Source organism: Desmodus rotundus, chromosome 2 (assembly GCF_022682495.2).
Source record: "Desmodus rotundus isolate HL8 chromosome 2, HLdesRot8A.1, whole genome shotgun sequence".
NCBI classification, from domain to species: Eukaryota; Metazoa; Chordata; class Mammalia; order Chiroptera; family Phyllostomidae; genus Desmodus; species Desmodus rotundus.
Genome location: NC_071388.1, coordinates 191,847,786 through 191,861,669, shown reverse-complemented (window position 1 = coordinate 191,861,669; position 13,884 = coordinate 191,847,786). Strand labels below are relative to the sequence as shown.

The 13,884-nt window shown below is 36.7% G+C and overlaps 1 protein-coding gene across 1 annotated transcript in view; it reads left to right on the top strand.

Moving 5' to 3' along the window:
* The window catches only part of ABCA12 (ATP binding cassette subfamily A member 12), a 165,155-nt gene that overhangs the window by 111,622 nt on the left and 39,649 nt on the right, over positions 1-13,884 (top strand). The window contains exons 23-28 of the mRNA XM_045198539.2: positions 2,528-2,642; positions 9,102-9,431; positions 10,496-10,565; positions 10,654-10,788; positions 11,583-11,738; positions 12,640-12,826. Of these exons, the coding sequence (XP_045054474.2) occupies positions 2,528-2,642; positions 9,102-9,431; positions 10,496-10,565; positions 10,654-10,788; positions 11,583-11,738; positions 12,640-12,826 (993 nt within the window). The remainder of the gene's footprint in view (positions 1-2,527; positions 2,643-9,101; positions 9,432-10,495; positions 10,566-10,653; positions 10,789-11,582; positions 11,739-12,639; positions 12,827-13,884) is intronic.

The window sequence follows — 13,884 nt, the reverse complement described above, 5'->3', positions numbered from 1 at the left end:
CCAAGCATTGGACTCCAGCCTTGAATGCATGACTGCATGATTTCCATGTTACCTACTCTACTGTCTTACCTTTCTCTAGTCAAATGAGGGAGTTAAACAAGAGGATCTTAAAATTTCTTCCAACTCTCATTTAATTAAAAATCTGTGAATACATGGTCAATTGTAAAGAAAATTTTGATGGAACACATCATCAATCAACCCTCTAAGATAAATATTGTGCTACTTAAAACTGTGTAATGTACTATTAGTCCACTTGCTAGGAATCTTTATCTAAAGTGGTTTTGCTGAGTGAACAAAAGACGTAAGGATCATGTTTTTAGACAACCGAATTTGAATGTTCAAGAAATCTGCCAGGTAGTACTGAACGGCTCCTCCACTCTCACCACAGTTTAAAAACAAAACAAAAAAAAGGTTGGAGGACTTAGTTTTTTCAAGCTCATTCTCATACAGAAAAGCTTGAGACAATACTACTTTAAAGAAATTGTATTCATTATTTAGCCAATCTATTGCATTTTACATATAATTGAGATGCTTCTGGAGTTTTTCTTCGCCTTTTGGTGTATAGCTTCAAGAGCTGTATGTAGATGAGAAGAGGTTAGGTAACGCTTTGTGCAGCAGTGACTGGGGGCAGGGAGGTGTGGATTTTGTCAGTGGGTTGTCAAGGGGAGGTGCAGGTTGGGAGGCCAGTCAGGACTCTGCAGTCTGGACCACGTGTGAAATGCAGTGACTCGCATTAACAGTGAGGAACTGTGAGTTCACTTAAATGAAAATTCTTATCTATTTTCCTGCTCACTATTTTTTCCCCTTGTCAATTTTGCTACCTGGGATGGTGGGTATGTGGATGTTTCTTTGAAGACTAAAAATCATTGTACTATGCATTTTTTATGGGAGAATGTATATGATTATATACATGCAATGCTTTATATGTATATATAAACTTTGTTGTATACAACGTGCTTTCACATACGCCATTTCATTTGTTCCTCCCAAGAACCTCAGAAGGTAAATGGGGGCAGGTATTGTCAGACACACTTTCCAGATAAGAAAAAGAAAATTCAGAAAGGTTAAGTAGCTTGTCCAAAGTTGTAAAACTGGTAGCGCACTGATCCTTACATTATAAGACCAGCATATTTTTTGTTTATCTTGTATCAAATCTAAAATACACAGTCACTTAAAGGAATCATTACAGGGGGTTGCTATTAACAGATGAGGGCTTTTGCCTAATACTAAAGCCAGAAACAGCATCAAGGTTGGATCTGAACCAAGACAAAATTCATTCAACAAATATTCTTTAAATGCGTACCCCATGCCTGACAGTTTCCTGGGAAGCAAAGCATTGGATATGGCCCCAACCTTTATTCCTTCCCATCGAAAAACCCCTCATGTCTCTGATGGTGTTACACTTGGGATGCTAAAGTGAGAATGAATGATGGTGATGTCATGTTCCATGATTACTTATATTTTTCATGGAGAACTTGAAGGTAATTCCTTAGCCTTATAGATTAAAAAGGAAATGGCCTTGGGATCTTTCTCCAAGTAAAAGCTTCAGCGGAGCCTAATAATGCAAAACAAATCAATTTAGAGTTTCGCTCATTGAAAACTACTCATTTGCTTAGCTCATAGTGAAGTGGCTAAAGCAGGAGGCTGTGGTTCTCATGGTGTAGCCCCTGGACCAGCAGCATCATACCTCCAAGAAACTGTTGAAAATGCAAATTTCTTACCCCATCCCAGATGTAATAAGTCAGAGGCTTAGGGCGGGGCAGTGCTCAGAAATCAGTGTTTCAATAAGCTGTTTGGGTGTTCTGATGAGTGTTCAACTTTGAGAAATACTGACTTGAACTTTCAGGTATCATAGGCAGGTCACTGAGGAATATATATGGGTCCTGATGAGGTCTTTCAGTTACCCTCTAGTTAGCATATTACCAGCATAGGCATTTCTGTACTGTTTATGAAAAATCTCCTGAAGCATTATTTTAAGGGATCCAAGTTCTTTGTCTGCATTTTAAATGGAATGCTTTGAGTTTTATTTTATCTTATTTTGGATAATTTTGTTTAATAATCCCTATGAGCTTCCAGAGTAGGTGGATACACTAATTTGGGAAGATACAGTTTTTAGCTAGATAAACCAATTACCATTTAATTTTAAATTTGCATTTTAGATAAGAGTTTGGTTTAAGCAGAAGGATTTCGAGCCTTGCAATTATATCTATATAATGATTATTTTCCTGGACAAGACATATTCAAACACACTTTAAACAATTAGGCGATTTTATCTAGCAATCCAGAGCTGGGGTTTTTTTGTTTGCTTGTTTTTTGTTTTGGTTCTTGCAGCATTAGAGCATGAAAATCATGGGCTTACTAAGTCAGCTTCATAAAAGAGTTATATTAATGATGATTCTCAATTTTAAAAAGCAATATACCTTAAATGTAAGAAGCGTGGCGTTCCTTTTATTGCTATCTGCAAGTATGACATTCATTCTGGTCACTGGATTTCTCTTTTTGTTTGTTTGTTTTTGTTTTTTTACAGCTTCCTAACCAGTGTCTCTTATTCTCTTCCAATCGTGCTCATGGTGGCCTGGGTTGTATTTATAGCTGCCTTTGTAAAAAAGCTTGTTTACGAGAAAGACCTCCGGCTTCATGAGGTAAGTTGAGGATTTCTTCTTATTATGAATAAGGTATATTTCTATAATAGTTACTATGGTTTTCATTGCACCTCTACAAACTCAGAAGACCTGAGCCATACCTTGTGAATTAGAAGTATATCTTATGAATCATAACAGCAGCTGAAAATGCAGCACTTCCCCCCCAAATTACAGAGATCTTATTTATAAGTGTTTCTGAAAAACAAAATCTGAATAATTCTGAATAAAATCTAAGTATAATTTATAATCCTAAGAGTAATTTTTTGCCCAGAAAGTTACCTATAGGACTTCAGATCTAACAGAGGAAGTTTAAATAATAACAATAATACTATTAAAGCAAGAAGATTATCGGCATGGTAACTAAATGAGTCCAAATACTGGTATGAATGTTGGTATATATACACAGTTGACCCTTGAATAAGGAGGGACTAGCAACACTGACCCCTGCACAGTTGAAAATCCACATATAAGTTTTGACTGCCCCCAAACTTTAGTCATCCCTTGGTATCCACAGAGGACTGGTTCCAGGACCCACATAGATGCTCAAGTTCCTTGTATAAAATGTCATGGATCAGTGCATACAGTCAATCCTCTTCAACCTCAGATTCCCAGCCATGGAGTGAAAATACTGTTTTTGATCCACAGTTGGTGGAATCTGGGAATATAAAACCCAGTGATACAGAGGGCTGACTGCATATTTATTGAAAAAAATGTGTATGTAAGTAGACCCATGGGGTTCAGACCTGTGTTGTTCAAGGGTCAACTATACATATAGATAGACATAGACATAGACATTGACATTGCCTCAGACACAGACATTGACACAGACATAGACATTGACACAGACATCGATATTGACATAGACATAGACATATATATAGACATATGGCTTGTTTCTGCTCTCAGGAAGCAAATTCTCTTTCCAGTATAACTTGTCTCCTTCAATTACCTTCTCCTATATCTCCCACTAATTCATGATTTATAGGCTAAGAATTTCATGTTAAGCTACTAAGTTAATAATATAACAATGGCAGATAGTATTTAGGATGTAAAGCATGAACTCTTCTTGAGCATATTCTTCATCATTATCCCCAAATCCAAAATATATTACTTCCTTTTATAATTTATGAAAAAGCATTGTGTGGGTTTTTTGGATTGTGTTGGAATAGAAATTATTTTATCTTCTCGTCCTATAATGAGTCCTTTCCTACACTTGTGAGTGAAGAGAAAGCGGAGACATTTCAAAACTGGAGCACAGTAATTATTGCACGTCCTGGATGACAATCTGAAATAATGAGGTTAGAGTAACCTGTTAGTCTACTTGTACTTTTCAGACTAACTTTGCCAATGCTTCTAGGCAGTTGATTATTTCTCCTTACGAGGTACAAATTACTGCTTCATACTTTTGTTAGTTCAACATCAGGTTTCCAAGGTTGTCCTACAGTCTGAACCTATACTTCTTAGCGTTTTTGTTCAAATTCTGGTTGATCCTCACAGCTGCATTTTTAAATTTCAGGTACAAGTCGGTAAATGTCTCATCAACTGCTTTGAGCCCAGTTGTATTCAGGACTGGGCACGATGGTTTCTTAATTCTGATTTAAAAACTTGGATCCACACCTTGGACCACAATTTTGTTCGCAAGTCTTTACCTAATATTTTTCTTTTAGGTTTCTGGTACTTAGAAGTGAATCATCACAGATTAAAGAAAAACTTTGTAGTACAAATCCATGATAAAAACTAAATTATTTTCTACTTCAAAATGAACATCTACCTTAAAGATACTATTTGTCATAGAAACAACATAGTACATATGTATATATATATGTGTATATATATACATATATACAAATAAAATACACACATTATATTATTTTTTTGTTTAGGGATGATACTTTCTAAGTACATCTATGTATGTCACCAAAAATTTTTCAAAGCATAATGAAGATTTCTTTCTAAATTTTAGACATGAAAGACATTTTAAACAATGAACTAGCACTTGCTTGGTAGCTCTGTGTGTTCATTCTTCAGGCATCTATCTTCAAAATTTAGCCACCTGATCTTGGGGGTCAAAGTCATATAATGGAAGATCAGTGAACTTGAAATCAGAGAATCAGGCTTTGAGTCCTCCAGTTCATATTCACTTGGGCCCAATCCCTTAAATTTTCTGAGTGTTGTCATCAAACACTTCACTCAGCACTATATTTTCAGAATGTAGCTCTCTCACTGCCAGAGGAGAGAAGACATTCAATTATACATATTTTATCAGTTCCAAGGTAATGATTTTTTTCTACACATTTTAAAGCCTCTGAAATTGGGATGCATTGATAGGGTGTTATAATTTATTTGGTAGTGATTTTTCTTTCTTGGTTGCATGTAAAATATTGGCACAACTTAAAATTGGTAGTGTCCTAAATTCAAAGGAATCTGGTCTATTTGTGAGATGAATGGAAGGAGGTGAGGAATGACTAGAACATGCCCATTGCCCCCTGCTCAGCCTCCCTCCACAGTCCACAGTTCTAAACTAACCTCCTCCCTTTTAAAGATAAAAAGACTGAACCCAGAAAGTAATAAGTGACTTGCTGAAAACTATGGGGCTAGTTAATGGTAGATCTGGCTAGAACTCAAGTGCCTTGACTTCCAGTCAAACCCTACCCTTCCTCTCACAGTCTTATGTTACTAGCGTAGAATCTTAAGGACTTTTGAAGGTGATAATAATCTCTTAGGCTACCAGAGATTCAAAATCACTTTTTAATGCCATTGTTTTTATATTTGGTTAAGGTGTAAATCTACTCATTCTCTGCTTCCTTCTATTCCAAATTAAATCAAAAAGGTAACAAAATACCTTTTTCTTCTGAAATTGTTTTCAAATCTGGACAAGAAAACCAAGTTAGTTGTTATTTCAATGAAACCATTAACCTTTGACCTTCTTATGATATGACTCCACTGAATTCCTTTAACTTGCTGAAGAAGTTAGCATAAATATTAATGATAAGTAAATTTATTGATGAAATTAAGACTGTAGTTTTAAAAATGTTTCAAAATGTTTTTCAATTGGGTTTTGTTATACATTCCTTCCTTTTGAAAATTAAAAATTAAAACCATATGAAAGCTGCTTCTATAGCACCTGGAAGAGCTTTTTCTACATATATTATATATGTGCATATTATATATTATTTTCCTGATTTATGGGTTAGTTTCATCCATTTGATCTAATATAAATCATTTACGGAGATTTTAGTGCTCATATTTGGTTGGAGTTGCTCGCTCGGTTTAGACAGGTGCACTAAAATATCTGTTGGCTGCGGAGATGTTACCAAGAACTACACAAGGACTTTTAGTCCTTTGGTGCTTCACTTCAGGCAACCTTTTATGCTTTTTTGACATACAATATCCATCCCCCTAGTGGAAACTTGGAACATTCCAAGTAATGATCACAACATCCTGTGCATCTTACTAAAACAATATATAAATATCTATTTTCGAGAGAGTTTTTAAAATTGAGGTAGAAAATATTATTCTTTGCAACAGCATGGATGAAACTGGAGAGCATTATGCTAAGTGAAATAAGCCAGGCGGTGAGGGACAAATACCATATGATCTCACCTTTAACTGGAACATAATCAATAGAAGAAAAAAAGCAAACAAAATATAACCAGAGACATTGAAGTTAAGAACAATCTAACAATAGCCTGGGCGGGGGGACAGTGGGAAGAGGGGATTACAGGAACTACTATAAAGGACACATGGACAAAACCAAGGGGGAGGGTGGAGGTGGGGGAGGGAGGTGGGTTCAGCTGGGGTGGGGTGGAGGGATGGGGAGAAAAGGCATACAACTGTAATTGAATAACAATAAAAATTAAAAAAAATAAAAATAATAAAAATAAAATAAAATATTATTCTTTACAAATTGGTGCTTGACACTCTTATTGAATTGAATAAGTAAATATTCAAGTAAAAATATGAATACTCGTGGTTTATTTTCCTGATAGCACTAATGCCAGTCCCTGTGCAGAAGCTTCTCCTGAATGGGACAATACGTTTATGTAAAATCTTACTGAACCTCTTCTCATTCTTTTCTGCCATAAACTGGGACAGACTTGGCCACTGTCCAGAAGGGCTTTCCTGGAGCAGCAGGTTATCAGGTACTGATGAACTGCTCTGGCAGGTTTGGAGGCTTGAGACACGTGACTCTTCTTACAAAGTGGGCACCTGACAGCTGTCACTTTGAGGAGGAACCAATGACATCCAAGAAAGCATAGCCAACCATTCTCTGTGTGCCATCTTCCATCAGCAAGTTTGGTCTTGTTTACTATAACGTAGTTGGCAGTGAATCTGGATAATTTATGGGTGGCTTCCATGCTCTGAGTCTTTATGAAAGCAGCCGTTCTCCTCATGGCATAAAATCCTGGAGTTTCACACTGAAGTTTGTTTCATGCTAGAATGTTAACTAGTGAGTATTTTTTAAAGCACTGAACTCAATTTGTTTCTATCAAAGGCAATAATGAGTCTCCAACTTTTACCAGTTCTTGGAAATAGGTATCTGGTCTTGAGTCTCAAAAATTTCAAAACTACAATGATAAGCACCGTTAGTCCTGGTCTTCAGGTTTGCCAGATTATATTTTAACAGGGCTATAATTTTCTAGATATATAAATGTGACCTACTTCAGCTTTCAATTGACAGGAAGGGAAAACACATTTATGCTTATGGAGTCAGCTTTATTTCATGTCCTCGATGGTGTCCTGGATATTTTACACTCACTTTGTGAAATATATTGACATTGTCTCCTACTATCGTACATATGGCTTTGGAATAGCCATATGGGTTCCATAACTCATTTAATTTTATTCAAATGGGCAGAAACTCAGTTAAAAAAAACCCCCTCAAAATACAAATAGGAAGAAAGGCAAATAAAGAGCTAACATATCATGATCATACTTGAGTAGGTGAGTGTCTCTGAAATGTAGTGTTGAGACATGACACAGTGACTATCTCAAATGGGCTGGCATGCAGGGAGAGAATTTCTAAAATAAGATCTATATGAGGTATTTTTTCACACCAAAATGTAATTTTGTTTTCAATGGTGGATAAGTAACAATTGGAGGAAACTTCCGTAGTGAATCTTTGCTCCATGCTGACTTTTTTTACTTTAACCCACACGTCCATTCCTATGGAAACATAGGTTGAGTCTTTACAACAAAGGGTGATAGGGCCTGGGAGGAGAGACACAGTAGGGAGAAAAGAGGGTGAGGAAAGGGCAAAGTTAAGAGGAAGAGTCAGAGGCTTTTTCTCAGTGGTGATTAGCTTAAGGCCCACAGCTTACACTGTTGGCAGTCAGGTAGCTGTTTCCATGGTAACAACCAGAACAGCAGAGTTATCAAAATGTGGTAAGTTGCAAAGGCAGAAAATAAAATTCACTCTCTTGCTTATAAAGCAAAAGATCCAGCACATTTCCTATTTTTTTTCTAGACAAGTTAAGAAGGTAGGGCTTGTAAAGTTAGTGGAATATTTCTTTGGGGTTATTTTCTATGAAATATTGGATTCGTGAGCTTAATTTTAATTATGAATTATTAAAACTAGAAACCAGGGTATCCAGGTTCTCCGAAAGCACCACACATATCACCAAGTTCAAGACAGCCGGTGTCCAGGGGACTTTAGATCTTTCAGAACCCTTTTGAGTTAATGCACAAACACATCATAGTGACCTGTTTTTCTACGTTTATAAATACCTTGGCCTCCACGAGTACCACCAAGTTATAAAAGAATACTCATTGAGAAGGAGCTATAGAATATCTAAGGTACATAAGTTAATTTTGTGTGTATGAATGTCTTTCTGAAAACAAAGATGACAAATCAGACCTAGACCACCAGTGATTTTAAAGAAAGGGAAGGTGTGGCAAAGGACAGAATGTCTCCCTTCAAAGTTCCCATATTTTAAGTTTTTAGGAATCAGGTCTGTTTTATTTCTCCCAGGAACATGAATATTGATTAGTAAAAAAAAAATGTGTAGGTTTATTATATGAGTCCCAACATTGAATTTGTCATAGTTTTTTATCCACTGGAAATAATCATGACTGCACAAATGTCATTTTCATGTAAAATTCTCCAGGGGATACCATCAATTTTGATAGTGTACTCCAAACTAATTTAATCTGTAGACATCAGTTAGATACCAGTTATAAAACTGAATTGTAAAAAAACACCTTCACCACCCAAATTATTTATTATTTCATTATATTTTGTATACTCTGGGAGCATGCAATCTAAGACGGTCTGGAATAAATGGTCATGTTAATATCCTGTAGCAAGTATAAACCACTACCTGACTTATGCAAATGATTAAGGTGCCTACCTAATTCATATGTGTGAGGGTTTTGTGGGCACTTTTGCGTGGTACTGAAAAATTGTTATTTGGGAATGCATCTGCTTAAGCAACATCTAATACATTTTCCTTGTTACAGTACATGAAGATGATGGGTGTGAACTCCTGCAGTCACTTTTTTGCCTGGCTCATAGAGAGTGTTGGATTTCTACTGGTTACCATCGTCATCCTCATCATTATACTCAAGTTTGGCAATATTCTTCCTAAAACAAATGGGTTCATTTTGTTCCTGTATTTTTCGGACTACAGCTTCTCGGTTATTGCCATGAGCTACCTCATCAGTGCCTTCTTTAACAACACCAACATCGCAGCTCTGATTGGAAGCCTCATCTACATCATCGCTTTTTTCCCCTTCATCGTTATGGTGACAGTTGACGATGAGCTGAGCTACGTGGTGAAAGTGTTCATGGTGAGTCAGCGGTCACGTGGAATGGCCGGTGTGTAAGAAAAATGGACCCTTTTTTGCTGTTGTTTTTAGACGGTCACACTGAAATGTCATGTGTACTTACTGAAATTTAAAAGTTTAGTGATTGCAAAATAAGCTTAACTGTCCTAATGATAGTTGGTTTTTCTACATCATTGTATACCATACAATCACAAGGCTATGGAAAGGACACAGTTTCCTGTAGTTCCTAAAACCATAAGTTGATACTGTTAAGAAATAGTTCCTAAAGAAAGAACAGTTAAAATATAATATGTCACATTTTGAAGGGCACCAAGAATTCTAACTTGAAAGCCCCCGTTACTAGAATTATTCTCATATATCAATGATTTTCATGGTTTTCACGGCATACAACATAACTTACAAGCATAAAAACAAATGCATTGACAACACATAGTCAATTTTGAATTTTTTTCTGCCTTTTAATTCAAAAGAGCTCAATTAATTTAAGAATTTTAGTGAAAGCATTGAGATTATGAATTTTGGAAAGTAGAAGTAAACCTCTTTATTGACTAAGAGTCATATTAAAACTTTGCTTTCCATAAAGAAATGAAAAGTGATAAATAACTTTCATCTAACTTTGACTACTTTGGGTTTAAACAAAATTTTAAATTTTAACTTGTTGAAATTATAAGTTTTCAATCAATTGCTATTTTAGTGTATTTCTATAACTTCTGTTACCCGAAATCAATTAATGAAGTAAAAACATAGTTTGGCTTCTAACATTTCATTTGGTTTTAGTCTTAACATTGTATTACTTATCTATTTTACAAATTGCTGAGCAACATTTAGTAAGTTTAGACATATATGTTGGACATATGGCAATTTTTTTCAAGTTATAATTTTCCTACTGTTGTTTTCTGCCATTTCCTTTTCTCTTCTTTCAGAGTTGCAGCTGCTTGGTTAGGGACCTCTGTATTTTTAAATACGATTTTATCTACACGTGCCCAAAGTTTAAGTGTGTTAAGATCCATCCGGGTGAAAAGCATGAAATCTTCAAGAGCTCTAATGGCTGTTTGTTCTCTTCACAGAGCCTCCTGTCGCCAACAGCGTTCAGCTATGCCAGTCAGTACATCGCACGATACGAAGAGCAGGGCATTGGTAGGCTCCTTTCTGTGAAAGTGGATTTTTGTCGTTCACGACTGCCATATAGCTCACACAGGAATAAATGTGTGTGTGCACTTTGTAGGTCTTCAGTGGGAAAATATGTACAGCTCCCCGGTTCAGGATGACACCACCTCCTTTGGCTGGCTGTGCGGTCTGATTGTAGCCGACTCCTTCATTTATTTCATGATTGCTTGGTACGTCAGGAATGTCTTCCCAGGTATGAACATACTTCCTACACACGCCTGCTTTTTATGGTTGTCACTGTTATGAGTTGGCTAATATCTATTTTCTAGTGTTTGATTTACCACATATAATCTTTAAAAATAAATATTTAAATTCCAAAATTAACCAAAATTTCTTCAGGATGAGATAATGCACCTAGGGTTTCCCTTCTCTGATGTTTCTTAAAAGGATGGAGTGAGTTAAGAAGCATGGAATCCAGTCTTTCCAAGTGGGATTACAAGGCAAAGGCCAAGTCTCTTCATTTGAAGGAGAATTTACCAAATTCTAATGGGAAGTGACTAGTTGGGTTTCCCCTTCCTAGCTCTCAAGTGGCCATCACTTCTAGCATGCTTAGGAGTTTTCCGTTAAGCAATATTTATATTTGTACAAATGTGTAAAGATAGCAATACGATCAGTGATTGCCTGGGACTTGGGTGGGAGCAGGGATTATCTGCAAAGGGGCCTGAGAGAACTTTTTGAAGTTATGGAAATATTCTGATATGTGGTGATGGTTGTCCAACTTTAAAAATTTACTAAAATCATCTGACTCTGTACTTACAATGAGGAAATTTTATGGAGCATAATTATATCCCCAAGAAGCTGTTTGAAAAGAAAAGAGTTTTTTTAAAGCTTTTTTTTACTTTGAAAACTGAGAGCACTCTTACTTTTATACAGTATCAAAAAATGAAACTACTTCCTGAACCATATGTAGTCATCTGTTATTTAGCTGTTGATGCTTAATGTTAACAATCATTAATAGCCCTTTTTCCTAATACATTTTTATTACAGGTACATATGGCATGGCAGCTCCGTGGTATTTCCCAGTTCTTCCCTCCTATTGGAAGAAGCAGTTTGGGTATGCAGAGGTGAAGCATGAGAAGAGCAACGGCCTAATGTTTACTAATATCATGATGCAGAACACCAACCCCTCTGCCAGCAAGACAAGTAGGTCAACAACATGCATTGTTATGAGAGAAGTGATACAAAATTTACATGACTAGTGATTTTAATTATGTTTTCCTGAATGGCAAGATTATTCTTTTCATCATGGATGAATATGTCTACACATATGTGTTTGGACTCTTATGGAGATTAAATTGTGGCTTTTTCTGGGCTCATTAGCTTAGGTGGTTAGCATATGGTGCTAATTAGTCCAAGATTGTAAATCCCTTTGTGGTCCAGTTAGACTCACACAGAGAAAAATTTTCTTGCTTGGCCACAGGCTGCACCCCAAACTCCAACCATCTGTCACTAGTCATAAGGAGTAACCAAGTAATAAGTATGGATAGTTTAGCTTAACCTATCACCAACACTGGACACTTTCAAGTTCATGTCTTACTGACACTGGGTGAGTAGTGTCACCTTTATAAAGCAAGGATGGCGCACATAAGTAGTCCTTTTGTGATGCCTGAAGGAGATGTAGATAGTAACAAAAGAGCTGGTTTCTATAAACCACAGGTCTGAGCTAAAGAGCCAGCCTTGTCACTGTGAAATCACACCTCGTAGACATTCCTTTCATAAGTTGGTATCGTCCTGTCCAATCAGAGAACCAAACCTTAGACTCGTTTTGTGAATACTTGAGATTTGTTGAATAAAACAGAATTCACTGTAATGTTACTGTTTGTCTGGGGCTGTGTTTTCTGACAAGAGAAGGGTCATGAAGACCTTAGAGAATGTAGCCGCACATTCTTTAACCTAGTGAGGAGGCTAAAAGCTGTAATAGTTCATTTGTTTCCAGAATTATATTTTATCTAGCAGATTGTCATTTCAATTAAGAAAAAGTCTGACTCTGGCTGTGTTTTCTTTCTTGGTGAGCTTACAACAACTTCTCTTGATTTCTCGACAGGTCCTGAGTGCTTGTTTGCTTCCAATATTGAACCTGAACCTAAGGATCTAACAGTCGGGGTGGCCCTGCATGGAGTCACAAAGATCTATGGCTCAAAAATCGCTGTTGATAACCTCAATCTGAACTTTTACGAAGGGCACATCACTTCACTGCTGGGGCCCAATGGAGCTGGGAAAACTACTACCATGTATGTTACTTCATAATACTTATCATGGAAGCATATTATTCAATATTTCCTCAACCCTTTCAAAAAATTAAAGCCATTACATCTCCCAGATAGATTAAGATGGCTCAGCTTACACACTGAAGGATGGAGTCTAAATCAGAGATCCCAAACTGTGAGCACAAAGGCCAGATCAGGCCCACCAGGCAGGTTTACCTCTCCTACCTGGTATTGCTCCCCCTACCCCACCCCGAGTGCCTCTTAAAATGTTTAATTCAGTGCCAATACTTAAAAATAAGGGAGTTTTCTAACTAAAAAATATTCTTGGAATCTCTTATATAAAAAAAAGTTTTGGCAACATTGAGTCCACAGTCTTGGGTTGGGACAATGGGTTGGGGCATATTAGAAACTTTTCTCTTAAAGGACATATCAGCTTTCTGGTTTATTTCTTGTCCTTACCAATTCATACAATCTCATGTGTCCAGTCTGTTTTCACTTATTTGCATTACATGCTACATATAAGCTTGAATTTACATGCTCTGGTGTAAACACACTCAGCCCCAGCCGCTCCCTCACAGGGAAGCCTTGCCTTGATTCATAAAGAAATGAAAGAATCTCCAGCTCTCAAATGTAGATCAAAAAGGGCAGAAGTGGCACATGGGCTCCTCTTTCTCCATCTTCACTTAACGAGCATTTTCCTGGGTCTGAGTGGAGAAAAGATTCAAATGTTTTGAAAGTGACATTGTTTAGATTTTGTGTTGTGGTTATTCACCTCCCACGCTCCACACTGCCTGTCTGGGAGTCATCTCTAAGATGCTGTTGGCACTCTAGCCCTTATTTAAGAAAAAGAGTCAGTAGCTGGATATCCTATTTAGTAGCATCATGCATAAATTCAATGACTACCAAAGTGTTTGCAGATTAATTTGTTTTGCAAATAAAGGGGGGAAAAGTAAGGTCATGAAATGAGTGAACATGATATAACTGTATTATATGACCTGTTTAAATTCAGAGTTGGCTTTCTAGTGTTAATAGAGTGCTTAAAAGGCAAGATCTCTCACAGGCAATGAGAAGCCCATGAAGAA